This window comes from Larus michahellis, chromosome 17, assembly GCF_964199755.1.
Source record: "Larus michahellis chromosome 17, bLarMic1.1, whole genome shotgun sequence".
NCBI lineage: Eukaryota > Metazoa > Chordata > Aves > Charadriiformes > Laridae > Larus > Larus michahellis.
Window position 1 is genome coordinate 4,645,950 of NC_133912.1, and position 24,563 is coordinate 4,670,512.

The following is a 24,563-nucleotide window of genomic DNA, read 5'->3' on the forward strand; positions in this document are numbered from 1 at the left end:
ACTTGCATCTTTTGTAGCTCAGCATATAGAAGCTAAGCTCTCCCCCTTTTAGTGGGAGCCTTTTGCTTTTTTTAATGGGATCACTCCTTACCCCAAAACACTCAAGGTCTAAGAGTTCCTGACTTCATTTCCTCTTCAGATAAGAGTTCCAGTAAAGAGGAATGATCAGCTGAATTAAACCCCTAAAAAAAAATACTATCTCAGGAATTCTGCTTACGATCCAAGGGTGCTAAAGAAAGGAATCACATACAGTAACGATTAGCAAGTTATTCAGAGCTTTGCTAGAAAACACGCAGATGGCACACAGACAGTCAAATGCTACACATAACATCTTATGACATTTTGGAAGCAGCACATTTGGATTTGAATACACCAAGTTGTTACTCAGAGCAGCTTATTTGCCACCACCAAAACTCTACCCCATTTATTTTCATATTTAAACACATATGCAGCACATATCTTTGAGCATACTCATAGTAAAACTATTAACATGGATTTGCTATGTTGCTGTGATTAGTTTTCTTCTCCCTCTTGAGTCTGGAGGAAGCCAGAAGCCAATGGAAAAAGAAAAGCAATATGTAAACCCATGAAAAGGATACCTAAAGGAACAGACTCCCCCCGCCCCCCTTCAGAAACTTTTCTTACTCTCAGCTTATGGAAGTCGTTGTTGAAGCGACCTTTAGATGCCTCTGCCAACTTGCCAAAGTTCTTACTAAAACAAGTCCAAGAATCTTGTACTTTATCCACCATAGAGGTTAAAGATGAGATGCTCTTTGCCATTCTCATGCTTCCCAACCCATGTAGCAGATGAAGCAGCCCAATTCCCAATTTTAAGACATATTCCAGTTCTCTCAGGCAGTTTTGCAGTCAGCTAAACTACTTCATCAGAATCCTGCTCCATCGCACTGATACACCATAATGTAACATTCACGAGTACTGTTACACAAGATGCTAAAATATGCTTATTAAGTGAAAGCCATTTCACAGGTTTTATAAATAGCAGAGGTTTTTTAAAAGTGAGGAAGCCGAGCTGGTAGTCTTATGGCTGCCACAGCAGCAAGGAATAGGACACAGAAATATGAATTTCTGAATTTTCTCAAGCAATCCTGTTGCAAAAAAGAAAATCCAGAAGAACCTGCTCTAAACCTGTGGTGCAGAATCATCCAGCCAGTCATCAGTGTCCATCTTCAGAAAGGCATAACCCAGGAGATGTTGACTCCCAGATTTCTGCTATAAATCCAAGACTACACTGAGCTAACCTCAGCCCTCTTTTCAGGGTTATGCCAGAGATCAGAGAGACTCAGTTACTCCTATACTTCCAATGGTCCCTTTAATCTTAAATTACATACTCTTATATAAAATTTAATCACATTGCAAAGAGGGCAAGAGAAAATGCTCTTTTGCAGACAGGGCTTACAGGTTTTGGCCTCAAGCAATCTTATCTCAATTTCTGTTCAGCCTTCAGGATGAAAGGATGTCTCCAGAGGGTGAAGAACACTAGTAAGCAGATCATTTCAGCCATAATTACACTTGACATTTAAATTGTAGCCCAGAATAGTTTCATTTAGGCCTTCACTGAGTTAAAGGAGGAAAAAAAATCAACAAATATTACAGAAGAACAACAGGCTGACATCAGAGCAGCAATGAACCCAGATTCCTACACTTTGTGACAGTTCCATGAATGAGGGGGGAAGAGAGCTACCAAAAAAAAAAGCCTAAAACCCCTGCTTGCAGAACTCAATGGGCTCCTAAAAACAAGCACATTCAAGCAGCCGCTGCAGGATCTCATAGTAGCAAGTGAATAAAAACTAAGCTGCATTTAGAAATAAACAGAGCAACAGTCACTGTGCCTCATTTGGGTTACAAGCTGTTTTCAAGGGCCTGGATTTTGAGCCACAGTACTTAATAACATCAACTTTAGCAAAAAGGTCTTTACAACACATTTGAAACATCCGAAAGATTTCTTTTTTTGCTGATGTAGTGCTGAGATTCACAGCCACCCTAAGCTCTTCTGTTCCATATTGTTTAAACAGAGTACTCAGTGTTTAACTGGAGAAATCTCAAACCATGTCCCTTTTCACACCCAAATTTAAGAAGCTTTGTTTGGTATTGACATTTCAACAAGTCAATGAAAACAAACATACAGCTGGCCTGATCTGCTTACTCCATCCATAAGATTGCAAGGGCTTGCAAAGGGAGCACAAACATCCCTCATCTCTCTAAGGCCTTATTAGCTCCAGGCAGCACTTGCTGCTGATGGAGGTAAGAGTATTTCCAGATCGGAGATGCCCATATAGCACTGCACAGACAGCTGAAGAGCAGCCAAAAAACACAAGTACCAAGTGACCTTCTAGCAGGGCAGAGGCTGAAACATTCCTAGTCCAGGGGAGCAGACTGCCTCGCAGAAGTTTAAAGTTAAAATGTTAGGGACACTGTCCCATTTTGCTCTCTTCCAGCTTTGCTGAGTGACAGAGATACAGTTGCCTTTGTACCCCAAGGCCTCATTAAAATAAAATTAGGAGCTTTTTAGACTACAAAGGTAGCCCAGAGCCTCTGTACACACTAATCACATTTTTTTTCCCCTTTCTCTCCTTTGTGACACGAGGGGGAAGTAGTAAGTCTTTTGACAGTCAGACTGCTCCAATACAAAATAATTAGATTTTCCCCATCTCTATCTAGCCTAGATTCCCAAAGCTTACTCTGGCAAGGAAGAGCAGATGTTCAGTTCAGATGAGATTAAAGACTAATGTTACACACTGGTTTCTCTATCCTGTAAAAGAAAGGATGGAGATTAAAACGAAAGCAAAGGAAAAAGATCTCACAGATTTGGTAACTGAATCTACAGTTTAAAAATAGTAACAGGAAACTGACCAACTTTGCCAACGAGTGGAAAAATGTGGCAGAACCAAGTAATTTGGCCACAAAAATTCCATTAGCCTGAGGAACTTGAGTTTCCAGTCTACTGATTTCATCTTGCCAACCACTTATAAGACTTCAAAACCAAAGTGAGAAATACTGCTTATTACATACCCCAGAACCAGGAAAAGCTAAATATTAGAATGGAGAAGAAAACTGGTAGAAGAAAAAAAAAATCAGGAAGAAGAGGAGAAATTGATACATTAGGCTAGAATAAAAAAATTGATATGTGTACATCTTGGCTAGATGACAGCTGCAGTGACTCATATGATAAAACATCACACAGCCAACAGTTGTTTAAAGAGGTCTCCAGAGCATGAAGCAAGGAATAACGGGATAACACTGAATCAAGACAGTCACGTGGATGTTTCTTTCAATCACAACACAGTTAGTTGACCTTGAGGATGAAAAAGTAGGTGAGGAGTGAGGCACAAATAGAGATGAAGGGCATTTTGCAAAACTTGTATCCAAGATACAGTTTGAGATTTCCAGCCTGGTGATCAGAAAAAGATTATTTTGTAACCATTTCCCAGCACAAAGGGTGGAACCGATTACAGGAAGAAGCCATCTTTCTCATGCCTTTCATTAGGCCTGGACTAGTCACAACCATGGAAAACACAGCAAACAATCACATCAGCATAATGAACAAGCCACTGATTTTTCTCCATCCTGCAGACCATTTTTCCACGTGTCCTGTTTCAAGAGCATTTTCTAGCACAGTGTCTCTAAATCCTAAGCACGATCACTGACCTGGCATTGTCAGGAAACCAACTCTTAAAACCTTCTCTACAGCAAGACTGCTGGTAAACCTGCCTGGGTTGGCCAGGGATTTTCACCATGCTATTCTCACCAAGCTATTCATTTTTTAAGTCTCTACTAATCCAATTAACCTCTTGTTCTTTAGTCAGGAAGTTAGGCCCTTCCAGTATTTATGCTCTGAAGACTCAAGATGGTGTCACAGCAAGTCCAAGTTGTGTTCCCACTTTACTGAAATTTCAGAATTCACAATAAGGCTGACTTTTTTTGAGCAAATCACAGCAAGTTCAGGAAAACCACCTATAGGCATTTTTAAGAACCCTACAAGGGACATAGCCCAATAAAGTCCACAAACAGAAGTGCACATACTGCAAAGAAAACATATCTCTGGACACCTTAATGTGAAGACTAAAAAGAGTTACAAGTCATTTACAAGCAACAGCAACAAAGTCGTATCAACAAAAGGAGAATCCCCAAATTGTTTTCATAACCTGACCTTTAAACATGACTGACATTACACAAACGACTTTCTCTACACCAATTTCCTCATTTGTGAAAGGGGGAAAGCATAAAAAGCATTGAGGCCCTAAGATATAAGAAGTGCCAGGGCAAAGCATCATCACGAAAAGGCAATAGCTAATCCAGGCCAAGACTAACAGAACAGCCCTCTCTCCCTGGAATTTAAGGTTGCAAGACTAAAACCAGTAGCACAAGACAGGTTTGCATTTAGTAGGCAAATACAGACCAAACAGATTCAAAGTGTGAGAACAGGTGTGGTGTGCTTGACTTCACCTGTCCTTTCTTTGAAGGGACAGAAACTAAAATTGAGCAAAAGAAGGGAAGAGGCCACAGAAAGGCATGAGTAAGGTGATAAAAACAGGTTTGGCTAGTTTCTCATTCTGTTTGACATAAATCCATTACTTAAGTCTCTCAGCACAGGAGGAGGAAACCTGTATGACACTTGCCTTCCTTGGATGAACATGTGAGTATTTCTTATTCCTTCTGAGTTGTATTCAAAAGAAAAAATTTCAGAGCAACCTAGGACTCAAGCCTGATGGTTTCTGTGCTTGCAGTAGTTATTTACTGGGCACGCAGCTCCTATTTTTAGTGTCACAGACACCCTGTGCATCTCATCATACCAAGTCTACAGCGCCAGGTCTTTGCCTGCCTAATCTCCACCAAAAACACACTAGTATCCTTTCCAGTCTCCCAGACACCACTCCAAAGCCAAAATCCCTGAAGCACGTCTTCATCACACGTAGCCTAGACACTGTGGGTTGTATCACAAAATGCTACCTAGATGCAACTTTACCAGGCTCACACCATACAAAATGTCATGCAAGCTTGGGGTGTAAGGCACTAGTACTCAACACACACATCCACGTATATACTTACTAGTACCACACAAGTAAAAACATAGATTGTGTTCTTTGATACACACACAACAGTAACAGACTTGATCAAGCTGTTTTGATAGCCAGACAACATAAACCCAACAGTGCATCCACGGATACCATTAAGAGCAGTCCTCAGTTTGTAAGCCTTGAAACCCAAATCCTCTTTTAGAACTTGAAAACACTTGACCAACCAATCTGCCTCTGTATATTACAACATAGTAATACCGGTATCCTGATCAGCAACTTGAAGACTTAAAAATTAATTCAGATTGGGAAGGTGAATTTAAAACAGAGGATCACCATGTCTAACTCCACAGAAACTTTTTTTTTTTACATTCAGGATAAAATCATGTCTTGTTCCATGTGTGACTAGACCCTTTTGCAAAGCCAGTTCTCTATTTTCTTGAAGGCAGTGGGATGTTTTAAGGAAATCTACTATATTACAAACATAACAGTAGTTAGTGGGGTTTCAAACAGGAACTGTTTTCAGGACACAATACATGTCCCTACATTTTAAAAAGCTTATGACAAACACACACATATTTGCACATGATGTTTTGAGACACCTTTGAAGGCTATCTTCACAGCCCTTTGTCATGCTTGATGCTGTTATGTGGGCTGGTTTATATCTAATCCCTTTTTGGATTAAGCCACCTTTTTGCAAGGTCATTTATTTAAACTTGCACTCTCACTGGCAATAGTTAGTTGTACTGTGGCAGTTTCTAGCAACTGCAATCCAAGGTCACAGTTGGGTGCCTTGCATATAAGTAATTGCAGGTATATAAATGACTGTTCCAAGGAACTTAACACAGAATAAGTATACTTAGCCTATCTCCCTTTTTTTCTAGTACTTAGAAATACTCTGCCAGCAAATACTGCAAGCTGAAAGATCATGAATCATTTCAGTAAAAAAAAGAACATTAACCCAACAGTGCTCTCTCCTGGGACCCAGGCCTCAGCCAACTAGTAAGTCATTAGCTGAACTCTGCAGTTTCACCTCAATCACAGCAGTGCACCAGAGCTGCTCCTTGATTAATCTTTTATTTCAACACAGATTATTTGTTAATGCTTGAGGTTATTTGTCCTCTTTCCCTGCCACAGAGTTAATTAAGAATCTGAGATCAACAGTTACAGGAGTAAGTTTTTCCTGTGGTATCATCAAATAGCCTAGCATATACATTGGGACCTGCAAGCATGCAGATTCTGTTCTTCCTGACCTCGCACTGCAGATTTTCCTAAGAACTACTTCAAATTAAAACCTTTATCCATTAAGAATTGGAATAGAGAGAAGATGTGGCTCTACTGCAGAGTCATCAGGCCTGTCACCTAGGCATGGTTACTGTAAACGACCTAGTTAGACATGGAAACATGTGAGAAAGCTGCCGAAATCTTATACTCAAATCAGCACTACAGCTTACACCAGCACACTCAGCCTTTAGTTTCATTTCACTGCCCAGCTGTGCTCTGTTCTACCAAAAGCAAAAATCCATCCAAACAGCACAAACTTCGGGGTTCTGAGCCACCAAGTTAGTTTGGCATTAGGCAAGCAAGGCACAGGGGAAGATGCATCTTCCTTCCTTGTATATACTCTGTTCCACATTTTACACAATTAACTTGAAAGCCAAGCCTGTCAGATCAGGTAAACTGTTCCTTTTTAGATGGGTTCCCTCCTTGCTTAAGGGGGCAGGAGGGTAGCAAGGTTCTACAGCTTGCGGGTCTCTGCCCTTTCCACTGCATCATGTGTCACAGTGATGAGTGTCACACCACAGGCAGAGACAACAGCTTGTTCTTTTATATCAGCTTCTCTTAGGAGACATTAGGGCTAAAGACGGTCATCATTATCTCCAAATAGCATTTCCAACCCCTCTTCCTTCCAATGTAGTATGCGTAAGACACAAGTAGCACTATATGTTCCAGTTGTCTCACAAGAAAGATGGTGGAAAAACACAGTGGAACTGTTCAGAATTTGGGTATATGTCATAGAAAAGCCTAACACCACAAAAGGTGGCAGCTATAAGGCTAGAAACATAGCACGGTCATTCTCACCGATTATTCCTGCCTCATCTGTAAATGGGGCAAGATGTTCCACAGCTAGATCTGGAACACCACCATTCCCACCCCCAAATTTTTCCTTGTCATCAACAGATACAGACACATGGCTAGAGGCATGACATTTTCTGATCCTTTACAAAAGTCACTCCATTTTACACCATTTTAAAAAGGCAAGTATCATCATGCCTATAAAAGTCCAGTTCCTTGGTGTCCATCTTGTCAAACATCCAGGGGAGGAAGGGAGGGTAGAAAAAGGATGCAGAAAGATGCAGGCATGTGTGAGAAGTGCTGGAAATAGCATAAAGCCGATAACAGAAATAAAACTGCAGATCAACAGGAACTATTGGCTGATAGGTTGCAGAACAGTACAGCTGAAAAGCATGACATCTACTCTTGGTTTACATACAGGAGATACTACACAGGACACCACATTTTGACACTCTTGTAGTGGTAGAATGCCACGTTTTAATTACACAGCATACATCTTCAGTGTCTCAAGAGACCCCACAGCAACATTTGTGTAGCAACCCATAGATGTAGCAAAATACTTACAAGTACACAGCACTGCTGTGCAAGGCCAGCAAGCAACAGACAAACAGAATAATTCTCTGAAATGGAACAACATCAGAAGGCACTGCCACAAACAACAGGGCTACCATTTTGCTTCACATTGAGCTTTCAAGCCAAATCTCAGAACCAGACATGGGAATGGTATAGCAAGCAGTCTCAAAGTATGCAAAGCTAAGCAAAGGGGTCCAGGACATGTGAGGTCTTGGAGGCAGTCATTGGTATAGCTACACCACAAGCAAGAAAAGATACTGTCTCTGAAAGAAGCAAATCTAAGCAGTCTGAAGGAGAGCAGAAGAGACAAGAAACTGTAGTGCTAGTCTAGAAGCAACAATAGCTCCAGTCTATGGATTAAGATGTTCATCTTAACAGTCCACTACAACTATAGAGCATTTTTCTGTTTGTTCTGTATTTATCATTACAGCATCCTCTAGGAAGATGCCTGCATCCTCCTTGCCAGATGCTGAGGGCCAGCACAGCTCACACTTATTCAACAGTACTTAGACCCTCACATACCACCAAAATCAAGTCCAGCATACCCATAAAAGGGCTGACCTTAAACGACCTACTTACTGTGACTCTAGAAGTCTACAATGGAGCAGGGACAAAACTCAAGCCTTCACATGTCCCATGTTAGCTCTCTAACCAACCTGTCATTACATCTTTAAATAGAAGTTTAAAATATAGATCTTACTGTTCATATGCCATGCAAGAACAGCAGGCTTGATCCTGCCTTTCATGAAGAGCTACACTGTAGACAAACCTAAGGCCTTCAAGATCTAGAACATAGTTTCACACTTGTTAATTTGTATATATGAAATGCAATGAAATTCACCATATGTAACCAGTAAGTTGCTGACGGCACACCTGATCCAGCTGAGCTTGCATATTGTTTGACTTAATCTCCTGTAAGGAAGTAACTTATTTCAGAAACTACAGGACTGAAAAAATGTCTTTAACTTCACCCTGCACCATCCTCCCCAATAAAGACTTATCAGAGCACAGAAGCACAGAGGAGTTAGTTACTGATTTCATTAACATAGAAAATTATTGCAGTATGAGAGTCTGTTCTGAGACCCTCTGTATTACAGAGTAGATAACTAATCAACTTGTGTACCATAACACTTTGCATTAAGTAGTTTGGGAGAGACATGAAGCACACAGGGCAAGTGAGCATCAATATGTAGCATTAGGAGAATATTACACAGGTCACCAGTTCACATTACTGCAGCATGCACGACAAGTGTGACAGTGGGTGAAACGGGGGTGACATCTTGCTCTGCAACACACAGAAGCAATGCATATTGAAGCATTTAAGCATAATGCACTAAGAATATGCTAAGCACAGGCATGCCAAACACCTCTTGCCAAAGGCAGGGTGTTATCATCAGCAATTATTTTTTTTTTTTAAATCAAACAACAACACATGCCACAAAAGTTCAAGAAAATACAATTGTATTCCTTAGGCCAAGTCTATGCTTTGTTCCCCCTCTTCTACAGTGCCTTTTACTATTGCTGTTTCACATTACTGCTCTTTCCCAAATCAATTTAAGGTTCTTCCTTAACCAAGAGCCCAGAACTCCAGCACCTCATCCTTTAGGGTATAAGTCAAATTGGGTTCAAAAGAAAAGCTTGGCTTTAAAAATCTGTTTGCAAAAATACCCCAATGAGTGTGAATAGTCATGGTTACATTAAATATTTATAAGTCATTCATGTAATTAAAGAGCAACAGATGCTTTAGAAATAGTAAACAGTAGTTCTATGTAGAATTGAGCAAGTTCTCAAACTCACTGCATAAACTGACTTCCAATATAGGCATACTACAGTCCAATTACAAGCATAGTATTTCCCAGTCAGCTATAAATTCTTTGTCTTTTATAAATAGAACCTTCATAGAAAGTTTAGCCAAACATACAATAATATTATTCTGTCAGGTTTTGCACTCCACTTGCTTCATTTTCTTCCTGGAGATGACAGTCTCCTTCAAGATTCAGGATTTTTTTGAGACACAAGGTAATCAGAACCACACATTTTCTGCCCATTGGCAGCATGCACAGCCATTCCATAATTATCTCTTCACTCTAAAAATCACTTGCTATTTAAACATGCTACATATTCCAGCTTGTTCTGATCATCAAGGTCAAAATACTCTCCTGCTTAACTGAATAAGCAGAATCCTTTTTCCTTTATGAAATTTAAATGAAATACACTTTAAGCCAACAGTAATGCATGATGTTTCATTTCAAAGAGTGTGCAGGTGTGTGACCAAGCCTGTACATTCCTAAAAAGTTTAACATTTTTAACCTCTCTTCAAGGTGGGTCTCCCCACCACTGCCACATACACATATTTTTATGCCATTGCACAGGCCTCTCATTTCCTCAGCCCAATGATTTACAACACCATCTCTCCCAAGACTTCACTAGCGCTCAGTTTCATAGCTGGTACACAGGCTAGGTCCAATGACAGATGCAATTAACTTGCTGCCCCAGGGAAACAGTGCTAATGACTAACAAAGGGATTCTCCCTTTTCCATAGCAAGGGCAATCTCAAAAGTGTAGAAACTCCATCAGACATTTCTTCAGCCTGCGTGGATTATTCAAAGGTAGCAAGGGAAGGTTAAATACAAAATATTGCTGTAGTGAAGTGGTGCACATTCTTAGCTGCTGATGAGTAAATAAAAGCCAGATACTTCTGCTCTGTTACCTATGTGTATCTATATGTATCTAATAGATACTCCAGCCACAGGCATTTGATTTTTGCACACATCCTCCAAGGAACCTCAACAGCATGCCTCCTTGGCACACAGAGGACCCTCAAGAGCATCATTAGGTGGTGCTCTAATTGTGCTCCCTCCTAACATTCTTATGTCTAGGAGTCCTTGATCAGCCAGCAGTGTGCCCAGGTGGCCAAGAGGGCCAATGGCATCCTGGATTGTATCAGGAATAGCGTGGCCAGCAGGAGTAGGGAAGTCATTGTGCCTCTGTACTCGGCACTGGTGAGGCCTCACCTCGAGTGCTGTGTTCAGTTTTGGGCCTCTCACTACAGGAAAGACATTGAAGTGCTGGAGCATGTCCAGAGAAGAGCCACCAAGCTGGTGAGGGGTCTGGAGAACAAGTCCTATGAGGAGAGGCTGAGGGAGCTGGGCATGTTTAGTTTGGAGAAGAGGAGGCTGAGGGGAGACCTCATTGCCCTCTATAACTACCTGAAAGGAAACTGTAGAGAGGCAGGGGTTGGCCTCTTCTCCCAAGGGAATAATGACAGGACCAGAGGAAATGGCATGAAGCTGCGGCAAGGGAGATTTAGATTAGATATTAGGAAGAATTACTTTACTGAAAGAGTGGTCAGGCACTGGAACAGCCTGCCCAGGGAGGTGGTTGAGTCACCATCCCTGGAGGTGTTTAAGAAACATGTAGACATGGCTCTTCAGGGCATGCTCTAGTGCCCAAGATCATTGTTTGTGGTGGGGTGTTATGTGTGGGGTTGTGGAGTTTAGTAGGTGGGTGGGGTTTTTTTTTTGTGGTTGGACTCGATGATCTCAGAGGTCCCTTCCAACCACTAAGATTCTGTGATTCTGTGATCTCTGACTTCCTAGCAAGGAATTGACAAATTGCCAGATAAAATTATTAACATCTACATTCACAAAAGAAAACTGATGCTATAAAGTATTGAAACACCATGTTCTTTCCAGGACAGGCCAAAGACTGAAGTATTCACTTTCCCACTTCCATGCTTAAGGAGGAGAAAGGCAACAGGAGCTTCAAACCTTAAACTTTTGGTTTTCCAAGACCTGAGCTCCAGTCTTGTCATTAGTATTCACTGAACACAGTTTGCAAATGGGAAGAAACAGGAAGCATTCAGAGGTGATTTAATCCAGATAAAGCAAGATCCAAATTACAGTCATTCTTTAATGCATGAAAATCCATATAATTCTGTAATAAATCTTTTACTTAAGATATACCCAATTGTTTCAGGCTTCTTATATGGGAAAGGTCACAAGAAGCCAGTGCTAACAGCACCTGATCTCTCCCTATTGACCTTAAATTTATTTTTCCTCCTATTTGCTTAAGCATGTTTTCATGAAATAAGCACACAGGCACAATGGGTTGTATATCACACAGTGCAACATTTGGTTATTAGATAAATGAAAGACAAGCAGAGTAGCTCTGGTCACGAATCACAGTACTCCCTCATTCCCATTTACATGCTTGCAATTGCTATAAGCAACAGGACACCAAGTAGCTGTGGAAAAGACTAAACAAAAAACAGAGGGAATGCTTCCTAGACCTTAGATCAAGCTTTCACCTGCCTTTTTCTTTCAGAGTTTGACATTTCTATCAGAATTCTAGTGGCTTATGAAGTTTGCCATCTCTGCATTCACTCTATACATGCAAACATGCAGGACTAATATTTTATAAGTGTTCTTGGTCAAACATACACAGAATCACAATCAGCTAACAACCAAGATTAAGAGTGTCATCTTTTATTTAAGGCCTAATGCCTGCTTCTGAGAAGGCTCACTAGTAATAAGATTAGGTGGGTATGTTTTATAAGCCAAGTGTATTCACAGAATAATCAATGTGTGGTCAAAATCCTTGTCCAGCTCAGCCCAGGCTCCAGCCAAGGATTTTTTGTCAACTATTTGTTTACTGCACTAAGTAATGCCTCCTGTCACACATATAGGTGTATATGTATGAATTATATAAGATATTCAGGAGCCTTGTTTAAGTTCATTCTAAGAGCACATAGATAACTACCTATGAAAAGTGTGGTCACATTAATATTAATTTGTTGCAATAGCTTTTCTGACAACCCAAATGAGAAGGCTAGACTAACCTGCTGCATTCAGTAGCCTGCTAACTCACATTTAGCATGCTATTTCCAAGGCAATCACTTAAACATGCAAGCTAGGAATACACTCCTTAAAACAAACAACTAAGAGGAAAAACCCACAAAACTAAGATACAAGAACAGAGCCAAAAGCTTGTTTTTGAAATTGACACAATATATGCACATGCATTTTGCAATATCCAGGAGGTCCACAAAGTATTATGTTATTAATTAGACAGTTATTTGAACATACCATCCTTCCTGTATGAAAAGACACATGCTTTCTATTCTTACATGGTGTGTAGTATATTATTACTGTTACTCTCAAAGACATTTCCATTTTGTGAAATGAAACAAATGTGAAGAAACAGAATTTCTTATCCCTCGAAAAATACAAGCCCATCTTTCGCATCACAGCCTTTTCAACAGTCCATGTTAATAGCTTTACTATTGACTTGCAGTAACTTCAATGATTCAAATAGGGAACATAGCTGGTAAGACAATGCAAGTCCCCTCAGACACCTCCAGCGGGGACAGTATGACAGTGTCCCCAAAGACCTGTACTTTTTATTCCATGCTAAGAGACCAGCACTGTCATGTATCTGCCTGGCTTCCCACAGACCACGAAAACCCACTGCCTATGGTACTGCCACTGACTCCCGGCTAGAATGGGAACAAGAGTAAGGCTGTCTTACCTTGCTCTGCTCAGAAGGGCACTCATTCATCAGCCAGCGCCTCACAGCAGCATGCCCGTGTCAGACACCACCATACAAAGAGGGGAAGATCCCATTCCGGAGAGGCGGGATGCAGGGTTGGGAGGCGGGGATCCTTCAGTGCAAGCCGGACACCAGCTCAGGAGATGCAGGGTCAATCTGACAGACGGCAAACCGAACAGAGAGCTGCTCCACTCCTCTCCTACCGTAGCACATCTCTCACTGCCTGCACAGGAGCTGTGCGCCTTGTTAACCCTCTTCTGGCTGTAGGGCAGGAAGCAGGAGCTCTTTTCTTAAGAGATCTTCCTTTCCCTGTGCTTTCCAATCCATCCTCAGAAACACATCTGGAGAAACCCCTCTTCCACATCGCAAAGGATTTTGCAATGTAATCTAAAAGAGATATTTAAAGCAATGACAAGAGGCTGACAAGCCAACAAAAACCCATAAAAAAAGGAGCTGCAGATGCAGAAAGTACAAACAAAACCCATTATCAGCAGAACAGGGGTCTGCTACAGAAAGAGGGTGCCTAGACTAAAGTGAATCCCACATTGTTAACAAACACACAGGACTGGAGGTGGAAACAAAGTGGCTTGACTCTTACAGTGGAGTGGTCTGAATATTTATACTTCCTCCATTTACAGAAAGATTTAGAGAGTGTCAGAGGTTTTGCACATCTGTCCCCACCATCCACAGCAAGAACACAGTTCTTGGTGAATAAGTATTTGTTCCCAGAATCAGAAAGGTTAGGGCACTAGGATTATATATACCTGACAAAAATGACACACAGAAGACAGATACTGAGCTAGAGCAGGTTAATGGGTAATGAAGTTTGTTTTAGCATTAAACCACTTCTGAGCACACCACTCCCCTCTACCAAAACAAGCTCACAGCTTTGATGTGATGCTCTTCTCTGATCATGATCACTTTGCTTTTGCACATTGTCTTAATTCAGTAACCACTGACCAAATTTTCCTTCCTTAAAAGCACACCCTCAGGATTTGGACACCAAGTTCTCATAGCCTGAGACTCAGATATCTGGGCTTACTTTTAAACACAGTTCAGTACAGCACCTAAGAATTCCAGTTCTGACAGAAACACTAGATTCCATTCTCCAGTTGACAAGTCTCAGGCAACAGACTGACTTGTACAACACATGTCAGAGAATGCTGGAAGACTGTTTTTCAGTAAGTTGACATACCCACCTTAATCACAGAAAAAATGAAATATAAAAGAAGCAAATTTCCTCAAAGACATTTACTCAGAACCAAACATGTACCACAAATGGACCATGGTCAGAGGAATGAAGTGCAGCTTCAAGCATATGGTATAGACTGCAGATTACCAAAAAACTCCACAAAACAAAACCTAACCAACTCCAACACCCTTTTCCCACCCCCCTCTAAGACACTCTAATTCAGGGCTTCTTCTGTACTGTTAATTCTCAAAGGAAACCTCAGCCTTCCTATCATAGTTTTAAGTCGGACATTGGCAAACTTCAGTGTTTGTTCTTTAATACCCATGAGGGCATGTGACTGGGTGCAATCACCTTTTCCGAGGATGTGAACAGACTGTAGTCAAAAAGCAAGTAGTCTTCTAGAGAACAACCTTATCTAGCATAAACGAATATTGCAGCAGACAGACAAAACTGCAGTCAGGGACTAAAGGTTTGTCTACACTGCAGTAGCCAGGTTACCTTGGATAGCAGATGCCACCTGAACAGAGACAGAGCAGCAGGGTGCATGAGTCTACTCAGCATGACCTATACTGTGCTGCTAGAGTACTCGGCTCATGCACACAGTAGCATGCATAGAGCAAGTAAAATGAAAAACTGACATCTCCCAATTCCTTCAAGTGGCAAAGACAGTCTTTCTCAAATTCCCAATATGAAAGTCCCCCTTCATAGAGGGTACAACTCATGTATTGTTCTAATCTGATACAGTATAGCAGCGTTATACATGCTAAAATGCACCACTGCTCTGATTACCACTCAGTTGTAGCAACATTTTATACAAGGTAGCAGTTAACAAGCAACACAGCCACCTCCCAACCACTTCAAGTTAACTGCTTTTCTCTAAATGTTAAGCAGGAATATTTCCTCAAAGAACTTTTACCTGCAAATTTGACCTCTCTTGGGAGCACGGCCAACATTTAAGCCCATCACAGCATAAAGTACTAGTAGTCCACAAAATATAGCTTCATCCCTTGATATTTTACTGTTTGTTTTGCCTATGCTCATTGATATATAAGCAAGCACAGAACCAAAGCCACTGCTCTTCAGCTAACTGGGGATACCCAAGGAAAGCACTCCTAACCATGCTCTGTGGGCTGACAGAACAAGTAAAACAAGCAATGGTCTGTCTGCAAGAGACCATCCAGACATACTGCAAAATTCACACCACAATCACAGTCTTGGGATAGTCTACTTAGACTTGAAAAAAAAATAATTCTCTGCCCAGAAGCCAAAATTTCAGGGGTACAGCTATTTTTCACCTACAACCCTTACTCAAACAAGTTTGTTATGTTAAGGTTATCTTCATCTCTCTTATTTTGAGTACTCATCTATAAAAAGCAAAGCTGACCCTTTCCTGAAGCCTACTCCTTCATGCATTACCTGATGGCTCAGAAAAGCATCCTTGAAGACAGAGCTGTCAACGCACAGCTTAAAATAGTCTTAAAATGACAAAGTTACACAGGGATTTCCATAGGAGCTGAGATGGTGACTTTTAAAGGTAAAAAAAATACCGCGATAGCACCAAAAAGCATGCTTCCTGTGCTTACAGTAATTATGCAATTGGACATTAGGTTTCCACCTGCCTATTTTCAGATCTAAATCTGTTCTCTGGGAAGAGGAAAAAATAATTGTGCCCCAATAGCCAACTCTCATTTTACCTCCCACAGGCTCTAATCTCTTTTCTGCAAAGAGGGAGTCAACACAAAGCTAACCCAGTGCTTCTGAGAACGGAATTTGACCTCAAAGACTTATGTGGATACTGATAAACTGCAAAAGAACAGTAGTTTTACAAACAAGAAATAAGATATTTAAGGTAGCCCACCTAGGCATGGGATTAAGTCTAACTGCACAACAGGTTCTGACCTATTCTTCCCAAGTATGAAGTCTTCTGCTAAGACTTAACTCAAGGGTAATAGCAGCATTTCACTTTTGCCAACCATTCAGTTTCTGACAAAAATCAGTCAAGTGCTGCTTTATCACTACACAGTGGGTGTTTTTTCCTGAGCTGGCACACACAGTACCTCTCTCTCCTAAAGAAGTAAACCACAGAACTAGACTTAGGATTTATGTAGTCTGCTCTGCTTTCCAAATGTTACAGTAGTTTCAAGGCAGAAGTACACCATCCCATAAAGAGAAAAGACGACTATCAGAGATGGGATTAGAATTTAGGACCAAAACCTTATCTGCACTAGAGAACTCTTTCAGTTACCCTATCACTTTGCTTTTTGCAGACATCATTAGTTTAGGACCACATGTTCATTTCTGTCCTGAACCAGGTAGAGAAAGCAGCTGGAAGCTCAGCACTGCAAGTACATCTCCTAAATCATTCAGAACACCAATTGGCTCCATCCAGCTAGGAACTGCTGCAACTAGCTTGTACTTTTTCAGCTGCCAATTAGAGAGAAAAGCCAAAAGAGACCTCATTCTTCATTTGCAAGTCCTTAGGGGACATCCTGAAGGAAACTGAAATTTGGCCCTTCTATTCCAACAGAAAATAGAGCAGTGGAATTTATTCCCCCCTCCCACCACCCATAAATTTGAATGTAAACACCCATGAACTGGAGCAGGGAGAAAGGAATGCAGACTAAAAGACAGGAAATTCACAAAGAAATCGAGCAGCTTCTGGTGTTGCATAAGGCAGCTGGAGCTTGGGATCCAAGTGACTTCATATTATTTAAGAGGTCACTAGACATCTATTCAGTCCCCTTGAGCATTCTGCATGATAGTTCCCCACCGTAGATTGATAGAATATGTAATCCTGAGTTCAGGAGAGTCTAACATGAAATGACACAACCAAAGATGGATTCACTTTCTCTTGGGGAAAAAAAATAGCACCCTCAGATACCTCTCAGAAAATATTCAGCAAAAAACTCATTGTCTGCTAGCCCACATTATGTAAGTTTAACTATTCAAACACCCTCACCCAAAAAAACCCAATTGGTCAGCTGATCACAAGACTGAATTTACAATTTATCAGCTAATAAATACTGTACTGACATAAAAGGAGTTCCTTCAGGAAATGTGTTCTTTTTCTGAGATACAGTGCTTCTATCACAGAAGCAGGTCCTAGATTTTGACCTAATTTCCTTCCATGTCTTTTCCATAACCAAATCTAGTTTCAAGAAAAGGCATCGATTAAGATAAAAGCCACCTTAATACCTGTAAGTGCTGAGGCAGAGAAATTGAAGCACATCTGGACTACACAGAACCTGAAAATACAAATATTAAGTTACTCTCTGAAGCACTTTTATGACAAGTTCTTTGGCTATGTGCCATTTACACCAGAACTAAACATTCCTAAAGTCAGAGAGGTCAGGTCAGATTTGAAAAATACTTGTAACATGTATTTTTCTCTGATTGGATACTCTCAGTGGAAATGCTTAACTGTAGGTGTGGAACTTCTTCAGTGAACCATCACATCCTACTCAACTCTGTTTACTTCAGACTACACACTTAAAATAACTAAAAGGCACATATGAGTAATTGGATGCAAAAAGGTATAGTCTCAAAAGCCCTAGCACCCTAACAACAGGGGTGGGCAAAACAGACCCAGCAGCAAAGAATGTGATAGCTTTGAGCTTCCTTTTCTCAGGAAATAAACCTATTATCTAAGTCTTGCATGCTGTAAAACAACTCCCTATCTTCTATTTGGCAGACTTCTCACAGAACTACACACCTGTGAAACTTTCCAACTATCAGTTCCTGTTGCAATCCATAACAATTCAATAAGGAAAAGCAACAAAGATATTACAACAATCAAGTCCTTAACAGGCGGACATGGCCCTTCTTGAAATTTAGACAGCTAACTTACCTGCTTTCAGCCTCTGATACAATTTGTGAACAGTGAAAAATCTGAAATCGCACTCTGAAATTTCATTTAGATATGGCAATTCCATAGATTTAGGTATGCCTACAAGTATCCTCAGCTCATTAGAGTTATCAAACCAAATCTCTTCCATCAACATGCCTCTGAAAAGATTCTTTCTAGTTACATTAATATTATTACTTAGATTTTTACATGAATTCAGGCATTACCTCATACACTCTTGAGGACCTTTTTCACTCTCTCCCCTTTCCTGAGATAGTAGGCTATGCTAGACTTGAACATCAAGCACACTGTAATATGGCTAGAGTCTTGCAACACCTACAGCAATAAAAAGACTTGCAACTAATACATCTCAGGAAAAAAGGCCCCATCTCCCAGAACCTTAAGCCTTCTGGAACTATCCAAGCAGATGACAAAAGCCTATCCTCTAACACCACCACTTTCAAACACATATCAGAACTTTGGCAGGTTTAGAACTGCAATTCCAACCTTGCAATTTCAAGTTTTCCTTTTTGTAAAAAGGCAAATCTGCATGAAGTTCTGCATAAATAAAAGCCTTACACAAGTTCAGATACAAACTTGGTGGTCAAACTCAGAGCAAAAAGTTTGTTCCACCTTCTAGAAGCTCACTGTGCACTGAGGGGAGCGTATAAATACCAGCTGTTAACCTTAGGGCAGAGTTAGGAGCTGTGCCCTCTTGGGCTAGAATCCAAGTCATTTGCCAGAGTAATGGCCACAATTAGAGACTTGTTTTAAAGGCCAGAAGCAAGTCATGACATCTTCACTACGCTCCTTTCCCGTCCCATCCCAGTGGTCATTGCCATCAAGGCCAAGACAAGCATAAAGCTGATATATTACATTAGAGACAGACAGGAGCAGTAGACAATAAATACCAGAGATATAAAAGTTCATGAGGAAAACTGGGGCCTCAAGGCTTCTTTCAAGGACAGGCTGTTTAATAATAGATGCAAGATTAATACAGCTCTCAACGACCAGGGCAGGCCTTCAGGGAAAAAGATAATACTTGAGCCTGTTTTATTAGAGTCATTTAGCATACTCACAATGTTTGCTCCGTACCAAAACCACTGCACAAACAGATGCATTGTCCAAGTTTAGCTCTTCAATTTCCCCATCTTTCTAGCATTTCCACACACAAAACATTCCTCAAGAAGATCTTTAAAGCAAAAAGAACAACAAAGCCCATCACCCGTATACCAAGGGCATCATTCCTCCTAAACAGTAAAACAGTTCCTCTTCAAAATAATCTAATGAAAAAACTTCCAATGTGATACCAGAAAAGAAATTGCACTGAGCATATGAGAAGGGCATGTGCCTTCAAAGCTCAAACCTTCCAAGTCTTTCCTGAATATAAATAACTACAATAAACATTCTCCAGCCTGACCTTGCAAGCACAGAATACTATTGACTGTTGCAGAGATGCCAAACCCCATGCCACCACACTTAAATTCATTACACCTTAAACTCCAAGACATGCTTCAGCAACAAGAACTATCAGCTGCCTGGAGTTTTAGCAGGACCATTCTAAAAGCCAGGCTTTTGATACCTATGCAAGCCAAAGCATTTTAACCCTACACAGGGATGTACTAAACTTTCATTTCAAACAGTGAAGTTGAAAGAATGCAGCAATAAAGTCACAGCTGCTCCTACTTCAAGTCACTAAAAGAGCTGATTATATTATTTTTCAACTCCTGGGGCCTCTGGCATGGGGTCTGTTTAAGCATGCCTACTCCAGATAGAGATTCAAAAATGTAACTTAAATTTTTGCACCTAAAAATAGCTAGAGAGCAAAAGGCTCTTTGGATTTGACGACTTTGGCATCTATATTTACTGCCCAAATTACAAACCAAGAACACCAACTAAGGTATTATAACAGATTCTGACAGAGTCACCCCAAGACTGATTACTTCAGCACATTTGGGATGTGCAGTGTTATAACAATGGTTCATCGCTTTCATATTCCCTCTACTATATTGTTTCAGTAAAACACTTCGTAAACCTGCAAATATGTGCAGAGCATGTGATAAAGAAAAAACCTTTCTTTCAAAACTAATCCATCCATCCTTCCTTCATGAGAACCTGTTTAAGCCTCATACTGCAAGTACTTTCCCCAGAAGGACCCTTCAGCTGTGAAGCACATTCAAGTTCCAGAGATCAACACAGAAACCCAGTTATTACTATTAAATGCATTAATAATCATAAGCTTAGGAAAGGAGAAGAATAACGTAACAAACTAATACAATTCAAGATCTGGAATGAAATATTTGGCTCAAAGATTATAACATTTGTAACCAGAACACTTAAACTCAGATTTACAGCATCTGCTCTAGGTTTTGTATCAGCAACTAGACAGTTTCCAGAAACCTAAGCAAAAAAAAAAAGAGCCCACCTGAAACATGGCAAGAGGTTTGAGACAAAAACTCCCCTTAAACACTACTAAAACCAACTCTTAATCATAAGGCATAATCACAAGCAAGTCCTTTCTCTCAGTCCCTCCTCCCCATACAGAGACTCATGACCATTTATATCACCAAGCCTGAGGTGAAGGGAAGAACACACACACAGATCAGACACTCCAACAATCCCCATTTTTCAAGGGCCTATCCCTTCTCACAATCCTGCAAGGTACTATTTCACACTCCTACTTTTTTGTAGAGAAAAAAGCCGGCCACCAATAACATACACTATTTATAGCAACAGAGACTACTGGGAGGTCACCAGGACACTAAGTGTAATAAATAGAATCATGTTTGTTAATCAAATCAGGCTTTCTTAAAGGCTGGTGAAAACTTACACTGTTTCGACTCTTCACATACTTAAATCGCAGGCATCCAGCGTGCTATCTGGTGCACTTTGATACCTCAAGGCCTAAATCACAGGCATCCGGTGTGTTTTAACACTTCAAAGGGAAGAGCTAAATTGTGAGATAAGCTGAAAAGAGTCTCCCAAAGGACACTGATAAAGATGAGGAGCCTTCAGCCCCACCACCATCAGGAGGCGGGACAAGACCGACCCCCTAGCAACACGTCGCTCAGACACGGAATATACCAGGATTGACACATATACGGGAACCAGAAGAGTATATAATCAACTACTTTCGGGAAGTGGGTGTGCGCCGTTGGCGGAGCAAAGACTCCCCGGCCGCCCAGCGCTGTTTTGCTTGCTGCCACTTGCTTAATAAACTAATTTGATTAATTGGACTGGTTCCTGTCAATTATTGGGCTACAATCTATAACACTAAGGAAGCAAGGACTGTACCAATAATAGGTTGTTTGCTGGTCAGAACCTAGAACTGGGAACTTGCACTCAGGCTTCCTGACCCCCAAAAGCAAGGATCCTAAAGTCTCCTTTATTACCTCATTTTATTTTATTTTTTTTAATCACACTGAAGCCACAGCAGACAGTCCTCCAACACCCACCACAGTCTGGGGGACTTTAACCCCCAGACGGTATCGCACACGCTCCTTGGTCCCAGCACACATGACGAATTAAGATATTAAAAAAAATAATTACCTGTTTGTATGGTATTGCATTCCGCATAACCACCCCTGAAAGCTGAGGAGACGCGAGACCAGCAGGCACGAGGCGACCGTCAGCGGCCGTTGCACGAGACTCCTCCCTCTCGCGAGACCCCGAGGGTCACCTGACACGGGCAGAACCTTCCAGAAGCGGTGCGCGCCTGCTCCCCCGCGCCCACGCCCCCCATTCCCGTGCTGGGGGGCCGCTGTCCCGGAGGGCTGCCGACACACCCCGGCCCTTCCCGCCTGTGTCCTATAAAGAGATATAAAGTGAGCTGGTTCCCGGAGGGGCACTGCCGCGAGAAGAAAGGGGGCACCGGGCCGCAGGACCCTCACAGAGCCTTCATTACCTCAGCTGAGCAAGGCTGCACAGGTGAGTCCTCTCAGCTCATCACGGGGAGCAGAGGCCCCACAGCTGTGCCCTGGCTCCCTGCTGAGGCCAGGAGGAGGAAAGGCTTCAGAAACAGCTCCCCCCTCTCGGCCTTTTGTGTCCCACAGCCAGATTTTTCCTCAGGCAGTGACGCTGCCTCACAAACAGGTCAGGGGAGCAGACCATTACAGTCTAGCAATGCTCTGCTTCAGGATTTCTGGCAGGCCATGTTCTTGACAGGCTGGGCACCTGCAACCCTTGCCTTGCTATCTAGAGGAAACCCTACTGACTGTTCATATGAGGAGCATTTTGTGGGCTTTTTAAGTGCATTTTGCAAGTGCATTCATTGCAACCACTAATGCCTTTGTTCAGGAACTCTGATGGTATTTTTCAGTAGCTAAGTTGCTTTTGTTTGAATTCCCCATTGCTCTAGGTTACTATTTATCAAAGGAAGAACCTTCTTGTTTTTTTGGGGGTTTTTTGCTGCCACATTGACTTTGTAGATACTAAACTAACTTCAAGTGAGTACCAACCTAGCCTGTCCAAGATACAAGTGAGGAAAAAGCCTTGCTTTATACCAGTTTCCCTCAATGTCTGCAGTTCCACAAGTGCCTTTCCAAGGACCTCAGAGTACACGGTGTTTCAGAGCACCTGCAGAGAAGACTGGTAGCCTTGCAAGATTAGCAAACACAAGTATTCATATAGACCTGTTTCTTATTTAAGAGCTGCTTTATTTAAGAGCTGCTGTTGCCACTGGAAAGGGTCTACAGAGGAATCATTTTTAGGGAAAGGTTAATGTAAGCTAGATGTAAATTAAGTGACTTGCTGTGTGCCACCTGGGGAGCCTTGTCAGAGTCAGAAACAGAGTTCAGCTGAATTCCTAATACCTTCCTTTAACTGCTTGATCATGTTGCCATGAGCTTTTAACTTCTTGCAATTAATCTAAGAGCTGTGTCCAGCCAGGGACTAGAATAGAGCTAATATGCCACTGTTCCTTTTTCTTCCCCTTTTCCTGCTTAAAAAAAAAAAGGTTCCTTCTCTGACTTCCTTCCACTGACACAGAGAGAATTAAGAATAACCCAGCAAACAGAAGGCTGGATAAATAGAGGTGATTCTAGTCATGGAACCCAAACCCTCACCAAGCACCTGCCAATTATCAGGGTTTCAAGGTGCAGGCAATAAACTGTCTCATGTTTGGTATGCAAATGAACTCAAGTAGAACAACATGCAATATATATGCATTTTATCCTAGCAGGAGGCTACCCTGTCATACCTTTTGTGTCTCCCCATGTTGTTGTGGTGACAATACAAGCTTTCTAAATATTCCAGAAAAATCAACAGTAAAATACAGCCTGTTTCTATTTGGTAAGGGCAATTTCTTCTTTCACAGCTATATGCAGATTCAGGATGCCACCATGTGAAGCAACAACCAGTCCCATTGATGTTTCTCAGTAGTATTGGTTAAGTTTAGGCAAGCTGAAACACAGGATGACACGTTCCTTTCTGACTCATTTTCTTATGGCTTAGCTTTTCCGTTCTTCTCTGGTAATGGGCCCTTGTGAGGGTAACACAAGTAGTATTTTACTACAGATTCTTGGGGCCTCAGTTGTAGGAACATGGCTTGCAAAAACCTAAGGAGAACACAGTTAATGAGAATTGTGGAATAAGCTTTCCTGTCTCAGTTCTACTTTGTGTAGTCTTACACAGACACAAGCTGCCTTGGCAGAAAATTTTACACCTGTTGTCAAATGAGTGAACCTATTGCTGCTGTTGCAAACAAACATCCCTCTGAGACAAACAGTATTCTTTGAACTTTTAAACTTATTAACTGAAAAAAAGAGTGAGAGGCATGCTAACGTTAGTTCTATGGAAAGCCAAAAAGGTCTAGGCATTTCTTAACACAATACACCAGGAAAAAATAGTAGCAAATTTGCCTCTTCTAGGCATAAAGATTATTTCAGTAACAGTCAGAGAAAACTTTATATGAAATCTGAGAATTCTACTAATCATGTGAGAGACAAGTCCTTACACACAAGAATTCATAGATAGAGGGAAAGCTCTTGCCTGTCTGAATACAAGAGCTGGGGAAGTCTGGCAGACATACAGTTCCCTCCAGTTGTTCCAGGATGATGTGCAGAATTTGAATTTTAAGCTTTCCAATAAATGACTGTTACATACAAATTCACTACTCCATTATCTAAATCATCTGAACACCTCTGATCCAAGGCTTAGATTTACTCATTGTTCACCAAATAGAAAGCATTGATATTTCTTATTTTCCTGGAGTAACATTTTAGCCTGTTGAACAAAGTAAAATATTCATGGCAATCATTCTGTGCAAGATCTATCAGCAAACAGCCTAGGGGAGGAA

At 41.2% G+C, this 24,563-nt stretch overlaps 1 protein-coding gene across 1 annotated transcript in view; it reads right to left on the bottom strand.

Annotated features, from left to right (window-relative positions):
* The window catches only part of GRAMD1B (GRAM domain containing 1B), a 138,253-nt gene extending 124,989 nt beyond the window's left edge, over positions 1 to 13,264 (bottom strand). The window contains exon 1 of the mRNA XM_074561375.1: positions 13,212 to 13,264. Coding sequence (XP_074417476.1) covers positions 13,212 to 13,237 — 26 coding nt within the window. The 5' untranslated portion in view covers positions 13,238 to 13,264. The remainder of the gene's footprint in view (positions 1 to 13,211) is intronic.
* Positions 13,265 to 24,563: the final 11,299 nt, after the last annotated feature.